The following is a 25,899-nucleotide window of genomic DNA, read 5'->3' as shown; positions in this document are numbered from 1 at the left end:
GACAGTCACACTCAGCAGGAGAACAGAGAGAGAAAACGTTCAGCGTCCAATTCAGACAGTTTGGACCTGTTCTTCAGAAAGGGACCATTTGTTTAGGACTGGCCCTCTCTGTGCTCTTTGAAGGCGATGGCCCCTTTCATGTACCAGATGGGAGGTACTTTCAAAAACACAAGTGACTTGTCTCACTGTATGGGAACATGCACCCGTTTGTTTTTCGCTATTTGAGTCTGGTAACATTTGCTACTTCAAAGAAGTCTCTCAGATATGGTTATATGCAAAGTGATTAGGAAAATGACAAGGCTTGGTTGAGATTTCATGCAAGCAAATTCTATAATGATGAACAAACACGCAGGAAATATGATGCTCCATGTATGGTCACTGCAGTGTTGTAGCTGTGTGGGGTTTGATCTTTCCACTTGTAAATGATAAAATAGGTGGGAAAGACAGGGAAGTGAAGGGGAGGAACAATGAGTGCTTGTTCACAAGCCAGCATGAAACATGGAAGAAAAATTAAGCTAGGGCTACAAACAGCGGGAGCATGAAAGGCCTTACAGACGTCGCCTTGTGTGCATCCATGTTGTCCTGCGTGCATTTGAGAAAGCGTTGTTTTTCGCTCTGCACAACATCAAAGTCTTTACTCATCTGCCAAAGAGAATGCTGGGACAGGCGATACAGATGAGATAAAATCAGTATCACAGCGACTTTATCGCTCAGAAGAGACCCACTTGCGGTAAGAGCATTTTCTGCTCAAAACAAGATCAAAAGAAGCTGCTCATCAGCCAAAGTGAGCGAGCTATGGAGGTTTATACAGATGAGATATAACCACTGTCATCGGAAATGAGACGGCAGGCAGAATACATGCTGTTACAGGACTCCTAGTAAAGGTTAGATCAAAAGCCACTACAGCTAGATGAATAGTTGGCTTTAAACCAATACACCATAATCATAACTGCATTTCATGTATGCCTATAAAATAGCAACTCAATATAGTGCTCTCTTCAATTTCAGATATGTTCAAGAGTATCTTTTCGCAAGCGTTTGGGATTAACAACAGGTGTGATGCTTGTTGGATCATATCTCCAGCACAGAAATATTGGATCCAACTGCTCCGGCACAAAATGCAATAAAGCCTTCAAACGGAGTCGTTCCCTCTTATCGTTTAATAATGAAACCGTATATTACATGAAACCGCTCTATTAAATGGCAAGTGAGAGCATCACAAGACTAAAGAAAGTTGCATTTAAAATAATAAAATGGTTTAGGAGTCAAACACGTGTCCCCTTTTAATTTCTGAATCCAACAAATCTTACAAAAGCAATTTTGTTTAGGAATGCATTTTAAGTGCAAGTGTCTACTTTAATGTTTCAAACTATTTTTGTGAAAATAAAATGTTATAATATATGCAAATTAATGTTTCATCATCATTCAGCGCAAGAGATATTTATCTAAATAAAAAATGGCATACTTAATCTGGCCTGTACACTGTAAAAAATCCTGGTTGCCTTAAATTTTTAAGTTCAAATTGACCTTATGAGTCCATGGAACTTATGTTAAACTGACTTAAAACAGAAATTAAGTTAGAACATGATTTACTTAAGGAATCATTACCAAGTTACAATAAGTTACAATGACCTAAAAACATATGCTGTCAGGACTATTTGATCATATATTTTTTTACAGCGTACTTAATATCCAAAAATATCCAAAACAATAAGTGATCATTTAAAATGATATGATTAAAAGTGTCTTGCTGATAAATGGATAAGTCCTAATGGTTTGAAACCTATAGAGATTTTAAATATACAGTTAACTAGTAATATGGGGTTGGACTCTAATCCTCAATCATGATTTTTTTTTTTTTTGTATTAAAAAAAAAACCCCTCATTTTAACACCAAGCAACATTTTAGTAGGTGTAAGGTGTATGATAGTGTTAACTTTTTTTGCTTAGTGAAAAATTTAAAACAGGACAGAATTCTTATGCAAGGAGGACAATTGTACTGTCGTGATTGTGCTTAGAAATGCTTGGCTGTTGATTAAAGGTCCAAATTAAATAATCTTGTAAATAATTGTCAGCTGTTTTGCAGAGAACAGTTGTTTTATTTCATAAGACCTCAAGTTTTCATCACAAGACACAGGTATTCATTTAATTTAGCCTGTTTTTTTTTTACTTAAAGTGCCAGTAGCCATTGATTTGTACTTTGTGGATGTACCAAGGAGCAGTGTTAGCTAAAAAAAAAAAATCTTATTCATTTCAACTGAAGAAAAATAGTAGCTTGTGTCTTGGGTGGCCAAGATGAGTAAAACAGAAAAATACTCATTTTGGGGTAAATCACATGCACAGTGTTGTGACGCATCTAATACATATTCTGGGTACAAACTTTTGCTTCAAGTGAGAAAACCCAACAGCCATTTAAGAGCACTATTAATTTACAGCACATGCAGTGAAGCCCGAAATTATTCATACCCCTGTCAAATTCTGACTTAAAAGTTTATCAAAATGTAATTTTTTTTCCTCCCCAAATTATGCCTGTGTCATTTCCAATAAAAAAATAAAAAAAAAACCTTGATGGTTGAATAACAGCAACTAAGTCAAAACAATGACTCAACAAATATTGCAATGATTCATTAAAAAAAATCATTTGCCAAATGGAAACAAAGATTAGGATCTGTAGAACCACGACAAACTGTGAGTCTATATTGACACATTTTGTGTTGACAAACAATAGCAGTAAACAATAGCAGCATTTTAACGTTTGTGTGAACTATTGCTTTAAAATACAGAAATGAATAATGCATTCTGCTGCTGTGTGAACATGGCCTGTTATAACAGGCTCTCACCTGACTTGCAGATTTGTATATCTCCTTCTGAAGATTTAGGGAATTTGAGTCAAATGAAAGAATGGAGTTAGCTGTCTGGGTGGTAAGGGCACAGACTTGGCAAAAGCGTTGGGTCTAGATGAACACTGATCTACTAAGGCGGTGGAGATTAACAGGGCAGAAAGAGGTAACAAGTAGAACAATAGATAAACTGTACGGACACATCTGTTTTTGATCAATAGCCTGCAGTAGGATTAAAGCAAAAAGAAACCAGAGTACCAGCCTCGGTCATAAGTAGTAAGTACTATAGCCACTCTGATCTGAGAGCAAAGTAGTTGGGAGAAAAGGCAGCCAGAGTGGTAACCTAATCACTCCAAATCAAGAGAGAGGTAATCCTACTTGCCCTCCACTCTAACAGCAGGGCATTATTCATATCGACAGGCACTCTCAGACAATCTCAAACTCTCATAGGCAAATTAATCAGTGACACACATTCCTAATACTCTTGATTTAGAAAGCCAAAAAGCACACAGTTATTTCAAGAATCCTAATAGGCATACTAATCTGTCAAAGATATGCCCGTTTTACCTCCAACATACTCTGGGGGAGAAAGCTGAAACACTAAAACTGCTTAAAAACTTGCAGGTTAATCCTTGGTATTAAATACATGAAAGATCTAATGTTAAGGTCTCAATTTACATGCAAAGTGCATGGAAAAAAATAGAAAAAAAAATTCCAAGTGTTTCCGGATCTGACCGGCATATTTGACATCGGAATAACTCAAACCAAATGCGTTATTTGTTGGTGGTTCTGAGATTTTGACTAGGGATTGCTGCTGCGGAAACCTTGAAATAAAATCCTGTTAAGCCTTCTGTCTCCCTCTCAGGAGTATAGTTAAAACCATGCTGTGCATGGACATGATTATGCACCGCCACAGGTCCTACGGCATGGCCCAGCATTGACTTCCAGCAGGAAACAAGCTCGGGAGTTCAATTAGGGCAATTCTTGGTTTGGCCGGGAGATTAGCAAATGATATAATACAATGAAACAGTGAGTGAGGAAATATATAACATAGTTTTTAATCAGTCATCTGATTTTAGAACAGATTATAAGATAATCTTATAACAACAAAAAAATAGAATTAAGAGATTTGAGGTGGCTTTGCACACCCAAGTTAAAAGGCATAGTTCACTCAAAAATGTTTGTGGTTCTATACTTTTAGAATTTTCTATTGTTTCTGTTGAAAAAAAGGACTATATTTTTAACAATTTTGGAAACCATTGACATTCATAATAAGAACAAAAAAATTCTATAGCAGTCAATGGCTGCTGCTTTCCAACATTCTTTAAAACAAATTATTTTGTGTTAAACAGAAATTAAAAACATGTAAATGTATTCAGTTTTCATGTTTGGCGTGAACTATCCCTTTTACGGCTACTCTGTGTCTATTCAAAAATTCAGTAGAACACATCATGCTACAAAATAGCCTTTTCTGAACCTCATTAGCATCATACCATACTGTTATTGCTAATGAGTATATGCAAAATATGGTCTATGGAAATTAAATGTCAGTTCAGAAGTGCTTTTTTTCCTTGGTCTGCTGCTGGATCTCTCCTCATATAATGAGTAGACGTCAATGGGGCCTATCTTTGCTGGACATTATTTGTATGGAACTTTCAACAGCACGCATACATGGAGCTCAGACAAAAACTGTTAAGTCCTGAAGTATAGCTTTTGATAGTCAAATCTTTTGTATCTACCTTCTAATGTACAGCTTTTCTGTTTATATGTACTTCATGCATCTCATGACGTAATATTTTTTTTTTAAACTTCTCTTTATTTGATTTACATTATTCTTGTTTGTTTTGTTTTTTACAGCAATCTTTTAAATTCTGATAACTCTACCTGGGTGGGGGTGGGGGGTTAGGGGTTGTTTTTTAATATATAGTCATATGCTGTATCCTTTCTATATTAAACAAAAACTGGAATTATCAAAACAATTGTTCATGAAAAGAAGTGCTTTTTCCCCAGTGTTATTAAGGCATATGGGGGAGAATAGATTTGAATTAAAAACTGATGTGGGAGTCTCTGAAAACTCGAAGAGCGGCGGACTCAGACATAATCCTGTCTGCAAACAGCGCTGGTCAGCCGACAGTGGAGACGGATCCGTTTGCTCTGTGGATGAGCATGGGGAACACGAAGAGATAGCTCTTTCACACCAAGCTGAGCAGACACAATCAGACCCTTGTTTAGAGAGAAGGGAGAGGGCAGCTCTGTTTCAGCCTACAGACAGAGAATACATGAGCCCTCTTCAGTGTGATCAGAGCAGAGGATGCTCCAGATGAACACAGAGCGAAACAACGTTCAGACTGAGTGCTTTTGGATGTGAGAGAGAGGAAAGGCACAAATCCCAGATAGCGGATTTCAGCTGCTGTTAATGGCTCCTGGGGTATTAGGGCTCATGTTTTTAGCCTGGAAATGGCTTACAAAGCAGCAAGAAATCAAGTTTCAAGGATGGACTAGACAATCATTGTTTAAAAGTAGTAAAATAATATTAAAAAATTGACCTAAGCAGCAGAATAGGTTTTTTAGTGGTTTACATGAGCTCAGGGTACATATTTACACAAGAAATAACATTTAAACAAGTGAGAAAAAGAACATTAAAATGTATATATACACATATCCAAGTGATTTTTGTGTAATATGTGCATTGTAAACAGTTTTAACTGTATAAATTGGAAATATATTTATATGTGTATCTTTTTTAAGTTCAAGAAAACATTACCAATAATAGCACTGTATTTATAAAAAGCAGGGTTGCTTTTCATGTTGGATATGGTGTCTTCCAATCTACAGCAAAGTTGCTAAAAGTAACAAAACAAACTTACCTGACACAGAGTGTTGCAACTTTTTTCTTCATGAGAATTCGAGGGTTTCTAAAGATGAGAAAAAAAAATTTAATATTGTATATAACATTGTGCACAGTGACTATAGCAATAACATTCACAACAATCTGGCCAGATGATCACACAGATAATAATTTATTTCTTGTGGAAAATGGGGAGAGAATCAAAACCACCATGGTATGCAAAATGCATTTGTCGATGAAAGACGGACAAGGACTTGGCTTGTCAGCGCATTATCCAATGCCGCATCAAAAAATCCTTTGGGAAGCAATTGTTTTTGGGATAGACATGTGTTGCACTATTGTCTAACCACACTTTTCCAATTAACAACAGAAAAGGATACGAGTATGAATACATTTGAACAAAATGTTTTGATAAAAGAGTTGAATCTTTCAAAAAAAATGACAGATTTGCTTTGGAGCAAACTTAGGTCTTTGGCAGAAACTTGGAAGCCTTACTTTAGAGAAAGGAAATAAAAATTATGTATCATACATTCTTAAAGTCTCCATTGATTTCAGACTACTCTACTACTTTCTCTGAATGGCAAGCCATAGATTCATCCTGCTACAATAAAGTAATAAACAAGGCAATGATTGATTTGTAGTCGCAATTAGTGACGTTGTCTTGTTAATAGCTTTATTTTCCTGGCTTTTCAACCACATCTACTGCTCTCACAAGATATGACCCTAAAAGGTCAAAAGCTCTAGTCCCCAAGGGTGAATCATAGGTCCAAGGTTACATGGAAATGAGAGACTGATTGCTTCTCAATGACATTTCGAAATCTACTCCTGAAAACATTATTCTGTGATGGATCTGCAGTCTATGAACCAAGGGGTTAAAGAATGGCTGCAAATCATCAACAGGCTACAGGGGGCGAAAGCTACTTTTTGAAAAGCCTAAACTCTTTTTTTTAAAAAGCATTATAAAGTAGAGACATTAATCATTAACTACATTGACTCAGTGGAAGAGTAGAGGAAACCAGCAGGAAGTAGTGAACAGAAACAAGATTTTTTTTAGTTTAAAGAAGACAAAACAGACAATGGATATAATGCATTAAAGTATGCATTAAAGAACTAAAATCTACTTAAGGTACTAAATAAATAAGGACAATGACATGAGATGTTAGACAACCACAATATTGTTAAATATTATAAACATTAACAATTGTCATTCAGATGCTAATATTAAATAAACAATAATAATGAACACGTCAGCATTACATCAATGGCAGTAACTGAAACAAAAACGAATCAATCAATCACTAATTAATCCATCTCAAAACACACTTTTCTTGATTTAGTGACTAAATGAATGTTATTGCTAAATTAGTGGTGGTAAAAAAAAAGTCCTAGTGTAAAAATGGATGAACCAGTACTTACCAACAAGTGCTCCCAAAACTGGAAAAGGTATACACTGCCATCTTGTGGACACTCTTAAACATTTCAGCTTAAAGCAAACAATTTTTAATAAAGGCACAGCTTATTTTCAATGATTTTGTTTATTTTAGTCAAATATATATGAACGCTTCCTTCATGAGGAGGAATTATGGGAGAAATGTTTACAGAAAAATCCATTGATCAAAATAAAACTGCAAACAAATCAACCATTGTAACACATAATGATACAGAGACAGACTCATTTTTGTTTGTGCCGTGGGATGACATTGTGACAACAGAACACAACCATCATAATTCATTGTGATGAATTTCCCCCCAATGCATCTCAGAGGATTTACGTGATTTGAAGTCTTTAAAAGTTCCTGAAGATATTCGGAAATGTCCAAAAAGTCTGGGGTGAAAATGTCCATCCAGACTTTTTGTGTCTCTCGATTTAAAGACTTACGTAGGGTTTTTGCATAAAGGCACAAAGCAGTAAGAGCCCACAAGGGCATCCTATTCTCTCTCTTTCTATCTTTTTTTCTTTTTTTTTTGGCAAGACATTGGTCCCAATTGGCAGTCCTCTTTTTTTTCATGCCACTTATGTAAAAGGAAAAACAGATAATAATAATAATAATAATAAAAAAAGACAAAACGCCAATAAAACAATCATGTGATTATACTTAAAGTGTACAGGTCTAATTTGTAATCATTAACTAATAAAACAAACATACTGAAACCTACAGTCAGATGTGATCTACAGTTTAGCGAATACAGTGGGACATTCTGAAGTTTCAGCAGTGTATGACATCCTAAAGGACAGCTTGTTTGGGGTCAACTAAGCCAAGCCTACTACAGAGGGTACAGCTCAGAATTCACCTTTCCTTGTCTACTCTGCATGCTGGAAAAGGGCAGGACTGCAAGGAGCCGAAGGATGGTTGAAACGTTGGGAAAAGTCTGGATGTCAGAAACTTTCAGTGTGCCAAGGACAGTGTCGGGTAGGTGTTGATGAGTAGCAATAGAGTCTTGCCACCTGTCCCTCCACCTTTGCAGCTCAGCCTGTATGGAGCTTGGGTCAGGCAAGTCATCCTTAAACACTTTGACAAACTCAGTGTCCTTGCAGCATCCTTCCACTTTGGACATGACATAAGGCACAACCTGCAAGCAGCGAAGAGCAGACAGAACATCCAGGGAGACTCCTTTCACCTCGGAAATACAATGCTCAATGGCCCCTTTACTGATGTCCTCTTTGTAGTGCACATTTATTGGTGTTTGTAGTGATGGTACCTGCAGCTTAGAAGCTAAAGAAACTGCCTCTTGAAACCAGGTTTTATGGTGTGACTCAAGACGGTTCTTCATTTCACTGAGAGAGGGTAGGACATCAGACAGGCGGTTTGCAGCTTGATATACATCATGAGAATTTCCCTGAAGACTCAGGCTTAGGTTTTTGGTGAGGCTCAAGATGTTTTTCATAATCAAAACTGTCAATATGAAGTCAAAGTTTTGGATTCCAGAAAGGAAGCTCTGGGCCTGTGCTGTGTTTGCCTCATTATCTTGGTTTCCTTTCATCTCATTCAAGCAAAGGACGATGGCCTCTAGAATGTCTGTAGTAAGTTCCAGAACCTCATGGCTCATTGCCAGTTGATTGCTGCTTATCATTGTTTTCAGCTCTCTGGCCTTCCTTTCGTCCTTCTGGAACAAATGTACAACAGCGTCCTCTAGTCTTACCCGACGCTGATCATCCTCAGAGAACCACAAAAACAGCTGCTCCAAGTACTCAAAACTTTGAGTTACCTCTCTCAGGGAGGATAAACTGGCTAGCAAAGACTTCAGAGATATAGGTTTCGGGAAACTGAAAGCATGAGGGAGTCTCTGGGAAAGCAAAGCTGACACAGAAGTCATCTGAGAGGCATGGGTATCAGATCTAGCCAATGTTTGACTTCTACAAAGTGCCAAATTTAGCCCCCACTTCTCAGAGAGGGCGATGATGAGAGTATCCACAAATGAAGCAATGTTTGTGGAAAATGGGAGAAATGCTAATATTTTTTCACACTGAATGTCTTGTTTGTCCAGGTAGTGTATTGCTACAGGAATAAATTGTTGGCCATCAATTATCAACTCATCCTCTGTGACTATAGAAAAGAACTTTATCCTGCACAGTTCTTTGAGCAAATCTTCTCGAGCAACAGCATCATAGGGGGTAAACATATTTTGCTTATGCGCAGAGTCAACCAGGGTAACTACTTGTTCTGTACCATCCACGACTTTTTCTTCAGAATGGTCCGTGACTGATTCTGCTGCTATGAGATGATCAGTAATATCCTCGGGTGAAGCAGGTGAGCAATAATCAGTAACACTTGGAGTTTCAAATGGGTGATTGAGGCAAACGTTCACTGCCGCAGTTTCTTGGGCAGAGCCATGTGGAGCCACTGAATTAAACTGATTTGTGCCACAGTCTGCAGCTATTTTAGGTTGATTGGGGCCATCCTGATCTACTGTGATAGACTGATCCATTTCACTTTGATTCCCTGGTACTATCTGGTCAGATCCCCCTTGACTAACTTCCATAGGCTCATCAGGTACACTTTGATTAATTGCAATAATAGTTCCACCTTGACTTTCTACAACAGACTGACCATTTGCACAGGGTTCATCAGCCACAAGCTGATCTGTATCGTGATTACCTGATGCTACCTGACTAATTCCACCTTCATCTGCTAACCCAGATCCACTTTGACATTCTACTATAAGCTGAGGAGTTGCAACTTCAACAAATGCATCAGTTAAATTTTGATCTAATGATGACTGATTGGTTAGATTTCCTGTTTCAAGCTGATCATTTCCAGACTGAACTACCATGAGCTGATCAGATCCACATTGATCACCCAATACTGAATGACTTGTTTCTGCTGTTTTTGGTAATACAGACTGAACAAAGCCACTCTGAACTGATGATACAGCCTGGTCATTTTCAGAGTCAACAACCATTAACTGATCTGATTCACATTGATCCCCCAATATTAACTGACTTGGTCCTGCTTCGTTTGGAAATACACTTTCTGCCATACCAGCTTCATTTTTACCTTCAACTATGGACTGATCTGACTCAACATGACCGACTGCTATGAACTGATCAGGAACACTTTGATCTCCTGTTACTGAATGACAGGTAACAACTTGATCTGCTGATCCAGATTGATAACTTTCAGACACATCATCCAGCATCAGCTGATCAGATCCGCTTTGATCTTCTTGTACTACCTGAAAGGTTTCACCTTCAGTTGAAAACCCAGTTCCTATCTGACCCGACTGTTCTTCACCATCTTCTGCAGAATGATTATTTTCATCTTGACCAACTCCAGAGAACCGTTCAGTTACATTTGCATCTACGGTTTCTGACTGCTCAGTTACACTGTGATCTTCTGTTCCAGACTGGTCATTTTCAGAGTTAAATACCGTAAGCTGAGTTGATTCACATTGAGCTACTGACATAAATCCATCTGTATTCACTAACCCTGTTTCTGCCTGACCAGCCTCATCAGGACTAATAACTACTGAATGATCTGTTTCCAAATCATCATCAGTCCTGACCTGATCCTTTAAAATATGATCTTCGGCTACTGACTGACCTGCTTCACCCACACAAGCTGCTACAAAATGATCATTTCCAGAGTCACACACAAGTGAAGTAGATTTACTCTGATTGCCTGACATGAACTCGCCTTCATTCGCTAGTCCAGTTTCTGTCTGATCAGTTTCATCTTGACTCTCTACTACTGATTGAGGAGTCTGTAAATGATCATCCGTCAAGAATTGATCCTTTACAGTTTCAACTTCAGTTACTGACTGACCAATTTCACCTGGATATTCCGCTACAGACTGATCATTTGCAGAGTCGCATACCATAAGCTGATCATATTCCTTTTGATCATCTAATATTACCTCCCCTTTATTCATGAATGCAGTTTCATCTAAACTCTCCACTACTGAATGATTCGATTCCAAATGATGACCTGCCACGTCCTTTTTCTTTACAGTCAGATCTTCGGCTACTAATTGACCAGTTTCTCCCTGACCTGCTGCAACAGAATGATAATTTCCAGAGTCAGATAACCTAGTTTCTGTCTGATTAGACTCTTCTTGATTTTGCACTACTGAAAGATTAGTTTCCAAACGATCATTTGTCATGTCCTGATTCTTTACATTCTCATCAGTTACTGGCTGACCAGTTTCACCCTGATCTGCTGCTACAGAATGATCATTTCCAGAGTCAAATACAATAACCTGATCAGATTCACTTTGTTCCTCTGATTTTAAATTAATTTCATATGTTAACTCGTTTTCTATTTGTCTGGCCTCATTTTGACCCTCTGCTACTAAATGATCAGTTTCCAAATTAACATCTATCATGACCTGATCCTTTACAGTTTGATCTTTAGTTACTGACTGACCAATGTCACACTGACCTCCCGCTACAGATTGCTCACTTTCAACATCAGACACCTTGAGCTGATCAGATTCACTTTCTCTTAATATTCCAGTATTTTCTTGACTCTCTACGATTGAATTATTTGTTTTCAAATGAACATCTGTCATGACCTCATCCTTCACAGTCTCATCTTCAGTAACTGACTGGTCGGTAACTGACTGACCAGTTTTACCCTGACCTGCTGCTACAGACTGATTTTCAGAGTTATCCTCAGCTTCATGTTGATCAGATCCGGATTTATCCACTGATACACATTGATCAGTTTCACCTGCCATTCCTGTTTCTATCAGACAAGCTTCATCTTGAACTTTTTCCACAGATTGGTTGATTTCAACTGCAAATTGCTGATGCTCCAGTAGTTCCCCTGTTGCTGGCTGGCTATCATCACCCTTGTGATCAACTACACATGGAGCATTTCCACTTTCTTCAAATTCCATGACTTGATCAGCTTCACTATGATCCACCGACACCAACTGATCATCTACACTCAGATCAACTGCCATTAGCTGAACAGATTCACTCTGATGCTCTGAAATAAACTGACCATCTGCTAACCCTGTAACTGTGTGATAACTTCTGTCTTGAGCAACTATAGAAGAATCATTTTCAAGAACTTCAGAATTGGGAGCAGCTGCCTGCTCAGGTACAACTTGTTCCTCTGCTGTTGGCCTGTCATTTTCATCTGGTTCTGCTGCAGCAAACTGATCTACCTCCATGAGTGGACTACATTCTCTTTGATCAGCTGATGCCAACTGAACACTGCTAACTGGCTGTTCTTCATTAAATGGCTCAGTTACACCTTGACTTGTTATAATAGGACCTCCATCTACTGGTACATTGTGAACAACTGGAATCAGCTGATCACTATTGTCATGTTCTGCTTCTGCGGTCTGCATAGTGGCATCCTGAAGAGATTCTGTTGGTTGGTCAAGTTTGCTGGTTGGCAGAGAGCTGCAAACAGGGATCGCTTGAGCTGTAGCTGTGTTTTTGTCAGAGCTTTGGATTATTAAAGATACTGGCTCGTCAGGTGTACTCATGACAGATGCTTCTTCAGCCCCTTCTATTTCACTAGAGCCATTGGTTTCAACTGGAGCTTCCTCTGGAGCAGCCGTTTTAACATCTAAAAAGATAAGACATGATTGTGTAAAGACAAAAAAGGATTCATAATCATCTACTTTATTTAATACTCATACTTTTTAACATTACTGACCAATTACAGCATCCGTTGCTTCTTGAGTATTACCAGAACCATTTGTATCCACGGTAATCTCCTGTGGTGCCATGGCAATAACTTCTGAGAGAGAACCAAAAAAAAAAAAAAAAGTGTCAAAATAATAACAACAGTTGATGGACCATTTCAAATTCTGATTAGCTCATATAATTAATAACCAAAAACCAAATGATTACACAATAATTATTAATTAAAAAATAATCTCTCTTGAAAATATTGCTTGGAATAATTAGTTAACTTACCACCTTCCATTCTCAGATGATTAACTCTTGCTTTTACCTGCATGTGTAAACAACAACAAAAAAAAAAAGATTTTTATAATCACACACTTGCATTTGTGAATACTCATAAAAACATAGCTACATAACTTTTAAGGAGACTACAATGCATCTAAAATATTAGAGATTTTTTTTTTTTTTTACCAAAACAGAAATTTACCATACCTGAGCAAGAAATGGCTGACTTTCTGGATCGACCTCCATACATTTCTCAATTACCTCCTCCAGGCTCTGCAGTGTCTGGCGGTGCATGAGAAGCAGGACTGAATCAGTTTTACTACCCCTGCTAAAGATACCATCTCTTAGTAAGATCCTCAAGGAGTTTAATGTTGTCTTCATTAGATCACACTCCATGCTAATGCTAGGCAGCACAGCTGCTAGCTTGAGAAGAGTTGCAACATTTGGAAGGTTTTTGGCTTCATTATGGAGCAATGTCTCAGAGATGGATGTGGGAGGACAAACATCTTGATACTTCTCCCTCCAAACCGTGGCCCACGTGTTAATGTCTTCTTCAGCCGTGTCCGGCTCAGGGAGATCGCTCAGGTATATAGTGTGCAGTTTATCTGTGGATTCTGGGAGAATGGGCAGAGGGTTGCAGGTAGGGAGGAGGGATAACACTTTCAGGGCTTTCAGATGATTCTCTGAAAAGTTAAATTTCATTTCCTCAATCAAACCGCTGAGAACTGGTAAGCTAACTGCTTCCATGTAGAATGTTTCTGGTGAATCATAGCTACTGACAGATTCTGCATATGACAACAATCCAGTGACCTTAGTTGCAAGTCCCACTGCCTCCTCAAACCAGACACAATGCACTCCACTTATATTGTCCAACATCTTGCTAAGAGAATCTATTATAGGAATAATCTTCTCAAGCTCAAAAATAATGTCAGCAGGGTTTCCACAGCGGAACACAGTGCTGCAATTCCTCAAGGGAGCACAGACATTTTTCAGAATCACAAGTGGGACAACAAAATCAACCTGTCTAATAGCTGTAGACAGCGTCTGAGATTGCAGTGACATACTACTGCTCCATGACCCATTAGAGTTGTTGCTAACAGAATCTAAGCAGTTTAGGACTCCCTCTAGCATATCCACCAGAATATCAAAAAAATCTTCTCTCTTCTTCCATCTAGACAAGCAGGTCTCTGGAACCTCTCCAAGTGCTTCCCGTGGGGTATTCAAAAGCCCATCCATGGTCTTGGCAAGCTCACTCCCTAATTTAGGTGACTGATCAAAGAACTGCAGCAGATCTTCAGTTGTTTCAAGAACCTTTGTAATGTAACCATTCTGTAGGCTTAAAGCCAGCCAGTAGGCAAGCCCACAAGACTCACTGGGAGTGTGCACAGCTAGTGGATAGTTTTCCAAGATGGCCAGAGCCACCTTTCTGAGACTTTGACCTCCTGTACCAATGCACATGATGGACTGGCCACGACAGCAGCCCATCTGAAGTCCCCATTTATCCTCAAGTGTGGCTGAAAGTGCCTTTGCTTGCAAATCCACATCAAAACTTTCATCAAAGGGCAAAAATCCAATGAGTTCCACTTTAGGAATGCAGTCATTCACATATCGAATAAAGACTGGTAGGAACTTTGCCTCATCAACAGAAATAACTCTATCCGTGATGATGGAAAAGAAAGGAGAGTCCTGAACTTCACAAAGGACTGCTTCTCGTATGGCCTTCACAATACTTTGTAGCATTTCCCCCTCTGAAATTTGTGTCATTTCCTCCTGTACCCAGTGACATGAGGCAAGTATCTGAGCAACAGCATCTTGCTCGGGTTCGTTTAGGTCAGTCAATGAGCAGTTTCTCCTTGCAAGCATTGCTGCCTGTTTGAAGACCTCTCCACAGTTCTTTATATTGTCTGCTGGTTCACCAGGATGGCCATTCTCATCCACAACCTTGTCTACTTCTTCAATCTTTATGTGAGGCTCCTCTGCAACAACTTCCACTATGTTTTCAGACTGCTGCTGCTCAGTCTCCATGACCTCAGGTCTCTCTTGCTGGACATCTGCTTCTAGAAGGCAGGTTAAACATTATCTTAGATAAATATTACATTACAGACTCAAGATATTAAATACCCAAATATTAGTGCATTCCAAAAAAATTACATACCTTGGCCTTGCGTCTCAGCGTTTATCACTAGTGTTCTGGAGTCTTTGTCCTATAAAAGTATTACTACTTATGAATAAAACTGAAAAACCAATCAACCAGTAACAAATGACATAGCCCAGTTTTACCCAAAATGGTTAAAACGGTTGTTTGATTAGATAAAAAATGCCTGCTCTTCTCTAAATTTAAGATGAAAGATTAACATAATGAAATACCATACTCCTTATTAATGAATGCTATAATAATCATTATGAAGACTTTGCAAACCTGCTGAGATTCCCTCCCCTCAATTTCATCCATGTGGTTGTCATCTGCAATGTTGGCAAAGGAGGCATTAAAGCGGGCATGAAATAAAAACAATGCAATTTAATAATCATATTGTAAACAATTAATTTAATTTTTCAAAACTCAATATTGTGAAAATATAACTTGCTCTATTAGTGAAACAACAGACTTACATATGCAAGACATCTCTAATGACACTTTTACACAAAAGTGACTAGCATAGCATTAAAGGTACACATTTGATCAGTTCTTACTTTCCCTGGAAATCAAACCCCACACACTGGCATTGCTAGCACCATGCTCTAATATTTGAGCAAATATTTATGATTGAATGCAATTACAATGCTCATTAAAGTTACATACCCTCTGTTTTTATTTCAACAACCTTTCCTAAGGTTTTGGATTCTTTGTCCTGTAGGGAACAAAGAACAAAAGAGATATATTAAAAAAGTGATCATTTAAAATGCCTAAATAACAACAACTAAAAAAAACTGCTCCTTACCAGGCAAATGCCTTCCAGCGTCTTGGGTGTAAACTTTAAGCACTGTGCAACCATTCTCTCCAGGTCTCTGTTGAAGTCAGTGCTCACCTGAAGCATGGCTAAACAAGGTGATCTGTCCATGAATGAGGAGTTTCTCAGGTAGTCTTGATACATTTTGTGCCGAATCACCTCTCCACAATATTCCAAAGATGTGCTTGGCAACACACACATAATCTTTAGCAACGTATTGATGTTTACAAAGTACTGCATGAGGGGTAAACGCAGAGTCTGAAAAATGGTCTCTGGTATGGTTACACTAACCACTTTTGTTTTCCACTTTACTTTCCAGCAGCTCAGCTCCGTGAAGAAGTTGTCAGGATCTGGAAGGTCACCAATGTACAGAGGTGGTTTTGCCTTGAGCGTTTCAAAAACGCAACTCATTGTTACAGATGATGGGACCAAGGACATTAAGTTGAGAGCTTCTTTGTGGTCATCAGAGAAATAGTCTTTGACCATATTGATGAGGTGGTCAACTAAAGGGACACTCATTGCATCTTTGTAGTAAGAGCCGGGCTTTAAGAGGCTGTCTCTTGGAACAACTATACTTTCAGGCACTTTAACCTGCACACCAAGACTCTGAGCAAAACCACATGCCTCATCAAACCAGTTCTGGTGGAAAACTTTGATGTTGGTCTTAACCCGGTTAAGCGTTGCCACAATACCACTGATTTGGCTGAGCTGGGAGGCAGCGCTAAAATGATCTTTCTGTAGTGCTGCACTCAGTTCTCTGGTGAAGGATGAAGCATTCTTTAGTGCAACAATAGCCACAATGAAGTCAAAGTCCCCTATTAACTGAATTAGTCTTTTGGCTCGATTTATTACTGCCAAACTCCATTTTTGGGGCTGGCCGTTTTCAATATTTTCCAGCCAATCAGTTAGAGGCTCCAGAATCTGAGCAAAGACTTCGTAAGAGTCATGCTTCTCAAGCCAAGAGGAGCAGAACTGTCCTTGAAGCTCATGAATTTTCTCATAGCTCTCTCTTAGGCCTATGGCTAAGATCTGATCTAATTGTTTCTCAAGGGCAGGCATGCTTTGGAAAAATGACACAATCTCCTCTAATGTGTCTATGGCTCTCATGACTGCAGCAACTGGAACTGACCTTGACCACCATGTATTGAAAGAGTAACAAGAGCAGTGTGTGCACAGAGCAAGAGGATTCTTCTCCTGTATTTTACATGCAAAGGCCCTGAGCTTATAGGACAGCTCACCAGAACCAAGGTAAGCTTGACCTCTGCAGTAGCTCAAATCCAAATGCCACTCAGTGGTAAGCACATCATAAATATGTTCGCACATAGCCTCAGTGTCATTAGTAACCTCAACAAATCCCAAAAGCTCAAGTCGCATGACATCGAAACTGTCAACAAATCTGATGAACACAGGTAGGTATTCCATCTCTCCAAATAGGATAACTCGGTCGATAAACAAGGAGAAAAATGCAGTTCCAACCTCTGAAAGAATCCTGTCCCTAACAACATCCTCACACACTTTAAGGACTTCATTCATCTCAGATCTGGTCACATATTCTACTTCTTGGTCTTGATCAGGGACTCTGCTTTGCCTGCTATATGCAGCAGTGACAGCAGACTGTAATGCAGATTTCAATGCCTCTTTATTAGTTTCTGCACATTCTGGTGGTTTCTGTCTCTCAACGTCCATATTTAAAGTCATCTCTCTTGGTTCTTCTGCATCTTCTTTAGAGGCATCATTTGCACTGGTTGCTGGATCTGTATAGGGATTGGAATCAAAAAAATATATCAACAACAACAACAACAACAACATGTAATAATTCATTTTCTTCAAAAACATGAAGATGTTTATTTTTGACAAGTCACAGGTGAAAGGTTTGACCTGATGGTTGCACTTCCATTGCATCATCCTAAAAAAAAGCAAGCAGATAAAATGGTTATGAAATATTTTTCAGAAATCATATGGGATACTATACAGATAAAAACATTTTTATTAGTTATTAAAAAATGTATTTACCTCATGTATCAGCTGAAGGATTTCTGGATTTTTCTTTACATATGCTTCCACCATTTCCTCAATGCTGAAGTTGACATCTTGATTGACATAAACAAAGGCCATATTGCTCAGTCTTTTTTCCGCTGTTACTTCTTTCATGTAGGAGTGATACCGGTTCAGCACCATGTCATACTGCCCATACACATCTGCTTCTGCGTGGACGCAAGGGATGGTGCCTAGCACTCTCAAAAGGCTCTGTACATTTGGGTAAAATCCTATATCAGGAATCTTAAGGGTAGCAAACACACTGGTGGGAAGAATTCTCCGCTTGCTAGCATGCCTCCATTTGACTTCCCAACAACCCAGTTCATCGTAAAATGAATCTGGACGAGCCAAGTTATTCAGGTTAGCATCAGCAACTTTGTCTTTCCGGATGCTGAAATTGTGGTCAGCCATGTATGAGGGCACCAATGACAACCATCTGAGAATTCTTGCCATTTCAGTGCCTAGGACTCTTTTGACTTCATCAATAAGGTACTGCAAAACTTTCTTGCTTAATGCCTCCCTGTAGTAATCCTCCAATGCGGCTTGAGGATTTTCTGTGCTTTCACCATTTGTCACCATGTCTGCTGGTAAATTGACTGGCACCCCCAACTTCTTGGCTCTGCCCAATGCATCAGAGAACCACTTTCTGTGAAAAATGGGAATCTCCTGCATATGTTTGGTGAGAAGCTTTAAGGCATTGGAGATGGTGTACTGTAAAGTGCTGCTTATGCTGATTATTCCCCTGAGGCTGGGGTTCAGAATGCTTACGCAACACAGAGTGTTCTTCAAGACCACAAGAGTAATGATGAAATTAAAATTCTTCAGCTTCTCTTTCAGCTTTAGAAGCGCTTCAACAGTTTCTGCATCCACATCTGAAAGAGCACTGGTGCACATCTCTCCAATACTGCTCAAAAGCGGCTCCAAGATGTCAAGCATTGTCTGGAAAGCATCTGTGGCATATTCCCAACGGTTCTGGTAAGAATCTTTGACTCTGTCCACTTCACCTTTGATGTGACCGTATAAGGTGGTAATCTTGGCATCAAGTTTTTTCGCCAGAGTTTCTGACTGCCTAATAACATTAGCAACTTGCTCTACGGTATCAACAACCTCTTGAATGGGAAGGATAGGCATGGAGCGAATCAACCACACATTAAAGGCATAAGGCTCGCTGGGGGATAGAACTACCTGTGGAAAATCCCGCAGCATCCTACAGGTGAAATCCTTCAGTTTCTGACACATGACACCTGATGATAGGTAGGTGAAGCCACGGCAGTGCTCCAGCCGCAGACCCCACTTGTTACGAATCTCAGATATAAGCATGTGAAACAGACTTTCAGAGTCAACATCACAGGGGAGGAATGCCAGGAGGTGCTTCTGTGGATAGCCTCCACTTGTGACGGAACGGATAACACTGGAATCTGGTCCACACCGTCAATGTTTGTTTTGTCTTCCAAAAGTATAGAAAAAAAGCGTGCAAGGCGCAGGCTATTGCGGATCTCTTCACGCATCACTTCCTCACCTAAGGTTAGCACTTCTTTTTGGTCAATTTTCTCAGAGCACATGGTATTAACAGACAGCGCCCCACCTGGGTTAAGGGATGCCTTGTTATTGATGCTGAAACCAGTGAAGGCTAACGTCTCCTTGAAATACTCTTTTAAAATTTCCTTTGCTTTGGAAATAGCAGGATCCTCCTTCTCTGATTCATCATGTGCAGGAGGATTCTGTATTTCGCTAATCTCAGCCAAGTCACCCTCAACCTTAACTTCCATCTCTGTAGCAGAGAGGTTTGGGTCATCGGTGGTACCTTAAAAAGAGGAAGCATAAGTACACCTAAATACAAAAAACAGATTCTCCCGTTGACAAAAGAAAATACAAATCATTTATAATTTACCTTTAGTTTTCTTTGGGACAACTGGCTCCTCTCCAGTCTGAACAAATAATGAAAATTAAAAAAAAAGATTCATGAGAATCACCCATGTAAGGACGAGACGCTACATTATGTGCCCAGTGTGCAAACCTCTTTAGATTCCCCAGAAAACCATGAATCATAAATAATTTTTTCCAAACAGATACATTCAACTCATCTGGTAAAATGATTCGCATACTGCAATATAATTTTTTTTTCAAATATTATGCAGCACTAATAAAAACCCAATGCATTACTTTAGTCATGGCTATAAACTCTAAAATGCTTGATGAGGGAATGGGCCAATTGTGAAAGAGCGGAATCACGTATATATTCAAATGGTAATTAATCTATATAGAACGCAATCTCCAAAGTTGTGTACCTTATTACTGCATAATAAATGCAGTTCATACCTTTATTTTATAGTGTTTCACTAAAGTCTATGGATTTGCTCTTCAGTGTTTGGACTTTCAGCAGTGAAATTTAAACCACACTGAACTAAACTAACCTAAACTTCAACTATGAAAACTGGACTGACAGTTTCAATTTACTAGAACATCCATGTTAAGCTGCTTTGACACAATCTACATTGTAAAAGCGCTATATAATTAAACATGAATTGAAGGTCTTAACTGTCCACAACGCATTTGACGTAACATTATGCAGATCACAGAAAACAAGAGCATTAAAACTTACTGGAATTAATGTGCCAAAATTTTAAAGCACGTTGAATTCAAAACAACTCACATCTTTATTACGCTATTTACCACATTAGTGGAGGTGTTACTATGTGTGTTACCAGATGTGAGAGCATGAATTTTAATTTTTTTATGCCTTCTATTTGATATCATTTTAAGCCAAGCAGAAAGGAAGAAAAAAAAGATTTTGTTTGAAAAAGCTTTTAACTATGACTTTACATAATGGAAGCACATATCTATACTTTGGGGAAACACAGACAATGGAAAAAGTGTATATTAGAGTTTATATTTAACACTTTAGTCTGTTCACAATACTAGAAATGTCATGCGAAGGCAAATGAAAACATCACATAAACTTTTATAATTCATACATTTATATACATTATTTTTAAATCAGACACTGACCTTCTCCCTTGTCCTTTTTCTGTTGCTTGTTTGTGCATTGTCCTGGTTGGTTGCAAAATTGAATAAAGTAGGAACGGCATCATCCTTCAAAATACACTTAAGAGCGCTCTGAAAAACAAAAGTACAAATTTCACTGCACAAAGCTCAACAGTATATCACTTATTTTTAATTGAAAAATAATGACATCCTATTACTTAACATATCTTATTGTGATTTTTTTTGCCATTTTTAAAAGAGGCAAGATCATATATAAAAAGGTCCAAATTTAAAATCAAATAGAATTTCATTTGGATGCAAAACTTAGTATAAAAAGTATATCTAAGCTGAGCCACTGAAACTGCATTTACTTAGAATGTGGCACACTTTATCCAGCGTTACCATTTTAGGAAACATGCTTAATTTAATAATATGTTACTAATAATAATAATTTAAAAAAAACTAAACTAAAAAAACTTTAGTTTTTGTAAGAAACTTGTTTTAATATGTTGAAGAGATATTTCAATACAAATTAAAAATTTACTCATTATATACCAACATTTAATTGATTCCAATCCTTTTAGTATTTCATTATTCCTTTGAACACAAAAGACGAGATTCTGAAGAAAGCTAAAATCCGGTAACTTTTTACTTCCATAGGAGGAAAAAAAACACTATGGACGTCAATGGTTACCAGTTTCCAGCCTTATTCAAAATATCTTTTGTGCTCAAGGGCGAGTAAATCAATTTGCAGTTTTGTGTGAACTATCCCTTTAAATATTGTACAGTTTTCTAGAGAAAGCGCAACATGTTCTTACACATTGCCATGTCAGCACGCTTGGTGAACATATCAATACTAGGGATGCTCCAATCGACCGGCCTGAGATTGGTATTGGCCGATAATCACATTTAATGACTCAATTGGTACTCGCTGATCTGGCCAATCTCATGAACCGATCGCAAATGTTTGTTTATGCATTTACAAGCAGAGGAAGATGCATGTGCGCACCTGGGTTATACATACAGCAGCTACTGCATGCTATTAAGTCATTTTACATAAAAGAGCTGAGGGTTCTGTGTTTCTCACAATATTCCAAGTTCATTAAAACCTGGCTGGAAAAATTTGATTAATTTAAAAATAAAACTTTAAAATTAGTTTTTTTTTTAACATGAATATTTAATAACATAACTTCTTGTAATTTACTTCTTGCAATAAACAGTAGTTTATAAGCCTATTTCCTTTTAGTCAGTAATGGATTAATGTGTGCTTTTTAACTTCTTATGCATCAAATATGCACTCCAAACTTGTTTATGATTGAGACGTTGAATTCTTCTTTCATCATTTCCAAATTGCACTGTTAGTAAATTTTCTATAAGAATCATACTTGGAGGGAAATGTGCTTTATGCATTACAAAGCTTGAAGCATCTGAATCGGTACCATGACAAGGTATCAGTACTAGGCATGGGACGATAACCAGTTTCAAGGGTTACCGCGGATTAGAAAAGTCAAGGTATTAAAACCGCAAAAAATGTTTTGTGATACCGTTTCAAAGGTATATGTAGAGACGTTTCTTTAAGTGGGAAGCTAATGAAGATAGTAGATGTCAATGGTTTATTTTAGCTTTGTAGCCAGACATGTTTATTGTTCCAAAATATTATAATATTTTCCCTAAAATGTAATATATTGTGTTAAATGGGGGAAAAAGTATTGTTTTTTACGAAGACATTTAAAAATAAATTATTTTACAGCAGTAAACACAATACCGTGATACTGTGAAACCCTGATATTTTTATCCAAAGTTATCAGAAACTTATATCGGCCCATGCCTAATCAGTATTCCGTATCAGATGCTAAGATCCTGATCAGAGCATCCCTAATCAATACCAGGGAAATATATATATATATATATATATATATATATATATATATATATATATATATATATATATATATATATATATATATATATATATATGAATAAATTATTTTAATAAATATAAATAAACGGTCTTAATGCAAACTTACCTGTTGACATATCATTGACGTCTCAAAATGCCTAGAGCACACTTTGTAGTTTTTGTGTAAATCCTCAGGTGTTTTGGTCTGCAGATCAGGCCTGTTGCAGTTACCCACCCATTGTCTGCATCTAAAGATATGAAGTAAAGTTACTGCAGTGCAAATATGATGCTTCACCAATAAACCAAACAGCAGCCAAAAATAATAATAATACTAACAACGAGATTAAAACAAAGCATAAGCGTGTTATAAGCATCACAACTGCAGCTCTGACACAAAAATCCTAAAAAGAGAAAACCATATATATATAGAGAGAGAGAGAGAGAGAGAGAGAGAGAGAGAGAGAGAGAGACAGAGACAGAGACAGAGACAGAGAGAGAGAGAGAGAGAGAGAGAGAGAGAGAGAGAGAGAGAGAGAGAGAGAGAGAGAGAGAGAGAGAGAGAGAAAACGTATTCTGAGGGAATTCAATTCCTGCCATTTTGGGAAAGGCCTGATGATGGCGAACGTGTACAGGAGTCATTTGCTTACAGTAACCCCATAAAAGTTGCAACAATCCCTTAGAAGAAACAAAAGGCTATTTCACAACCGTCGACATTAAATAAATCTTTGCAAAAAATCATTGCATAACTAGATTAACCAAAGTAACAAGGAGAGAATTGGTTGACAAAAAAGGGTGCCATGCATTCAATGAATCATTGTAAAAGGGGGGCAGAAGCTAACCAGCTAACAAATAATGCTAATTTGCTCAGTCTGCGCACAAACGAAAATCTACACAGGAAAAAATAACATGTATTGAATTGTAATTGTTTTTATGTCCCAAAAGTCTGCACTTACCGATCTGGATCCAGCGGGAACTCGAAGAAGAAAACACTGGACTGATCCGTGCTCTGCTTGCAGTTTGCTGCGGCACAGCAGTCGGGCATTTTGGACTTAATCAAAATGAATATTGCATTGCATGAATCCTCCGGCGCAAAAGGAGAGGCTTTGACAGTAAAAAGCGCGCGTGCGCGTCTTTGTAGATTTCAGACAACCGAGCGTTATTTCCAAACGTCGCGTGCTTTCTGCTGTAACTTGCTCATGGCCGAAATGTTGCTACTTTCACACAGAATCAACAACCAGGAAGAACACCTATGTAGAGCGGAAATGGACTAAACCGAGGACGGATCCCCCCAAAATAACGCTATCACCGTCATTCGTTCCCCTTCTAGCGTGCTGTTACAAAATAAGTCATAAATGCTGCACAACTGATATATTTTTATAAAGAGAAATCACAAGAGATAACTCAAAGACACATTTCTTTCTTTTCTCCACGAGGCGCCAAAGGTTTTTTTTGTAACCCACGTGAACAACATTCGTCCTAGGTCACACCCATTTAACAACGCTGTTAATAATTTTAAGTCGTAATTATTTTATAGGTGTATGCATGCATCAATTAGTTTAACCTATTAAATCCCATATTAACGTTTGACTGAATTATGTGTTATTTAAGTGATATTGGCAAAAATGTGTTTTACAGGTCACACTGTGTATATAGTGCCCAGCATAGATTACATCCTAACATTTCCCCATCTCACTTTGACATCAATACTTACTTTAAGATCATACTCAATAAGATGTTGACGACGATTTCCAGTTTATTTTCTCATCCTTCGTTATGACTATTCTGAATATGGTTTATGTATAGTGCTCAGTATAATTGAGTACAACCCATTTTGAAAATGAATATTTGTATCCATTTCTCAGTGAATATAGGCAAAGTATTTTGGTGCATTTAAACAAAACAGGTTTATTAAAAAGACATATTTATTAAAATACTATTTTAGTCACCAAAAATATACAACTAAAGATAATACAATTAAATCTTTCAATTTATTTATTTATTTGCTTCTCTTGGTTTTTCCTATTTTTTAAAAATTTTATTTAATTTTTTTTTTTTTTTTTTACAAAATAAATTTGGGTGCACTAGTATTTGGAGCCTTAGCATAAATTATTTGTTAGATAAGCTCCAGATTTGGCTTCAGTACTGACTAATCTAATGTATATGCACAAATATAATATTGTATAGCTTCCTATTAAAAATATGAATTTAAAAGATTTGTGAGGGGTGTACTTATATATGCTAAGCAATGTAGATGTATTACAAATATAAAGACTTAATAAACTACAGCTGGACTTATAGATATATTCAGTTCAAGATATTATACAATCCAAAATTTCACAGAGGCAGTATTTATTTATGCAGGTCACTGTATGTATGCACATATGTATGTGTGTGTATTTTATAAGTGATGTTAACATTTTGAAAGGATTATATTACCCTTAGCTACCTACTGTAGTATTAGGCAATAAAATACTAAATGATTTAAAGCATGCAATTGTTTAGGGTTACAATTCATATTGCTTTTTGAAAATATATGTGCTGACTTACCTGTGGTAAATGAAGGAACAAATAAGTAAGTCACTATAAAGTGTTTTGGCTCAACAACTAAAGTCCCAGAATTAGTTAATAATCTATAAATAAAATAGCTAAATTTTGTGACATATGTGACTGTGCCATAATTTTAAAACGCCAATGCGTTACAACTTGTACATTTCTAAAGCATATTTATACAGGCTTTATAGAAATGTATAAATGATGAATGCAATGACACATGGCGCAAAAGTGTTATCATTTACTTGACATTTTAAAACAAAACCAAATTTAATATCAAATTACACCAGGAAATTGAACAAGCAAACAAAAAAGTTTACCCTCATCAGAAATGCATTTAATTCTGAAAAACAGCTTTGACAATTTCAACACACATTCATGGAACCGGACAGGAAAAGATCATTTTAAATGTGTTCAAATCAG

General features: G+C 37.6%; 1 protein-coding gene across 1 annotated transcript; it reads right to left on the bottom strand.

Annotated features, from left to right (window-relative positions):
• Positions 1–7,203: 7,203 nt before the first annotated feature.
• si:dkey-250d21.1 (uncharacterized) lies at positions 7,204–24,182 on the bottom strand. The gene is given in 15 exon segments (XM_056467027.1): positions 7,204–12,709; positions 12,800–12,883; positions 13,063–13,099; positions 13,264–15,113; positions 15,212–15,260; positions 15,476–15,519; positions 15,857–15,905; positions 15,996–17,758; positions 17,883–17,910; positions 18,018–19,450; positions 19,453–19,845; positions 19,933–19,969; positions 21,051–21,158; positions 23,054–23,174; positions 23,880–24,182. Coding segments are annotated over 15 exon segments (10,842 nt in total). The 5' UTR covers positions 23,969–24,182; the 3' UTR covers positions 7,204–7,952.
• Positions 24,183–25,899: the final 1,717 nt, after the last annotated feature.

This window comes from Danio aesculapii, chromosome 10, assembly GCF_903798145.1.
Source record: "Danio aesculapii chromosome 10, fDanAes4.1, whole genome shotgun sequence".
Classification (NCBI taxonomy): domain Eukaryota; kingdom Metazoa; phylum Chordata; class Actinopteri; order Cypriniformes; family Danionidae; genus Danio; species Danio aesculapii.
Note: the sequence above shows the minus strand (reverse complement) of the source record. Positions and strands in the feature narration are given on the sequence as shown.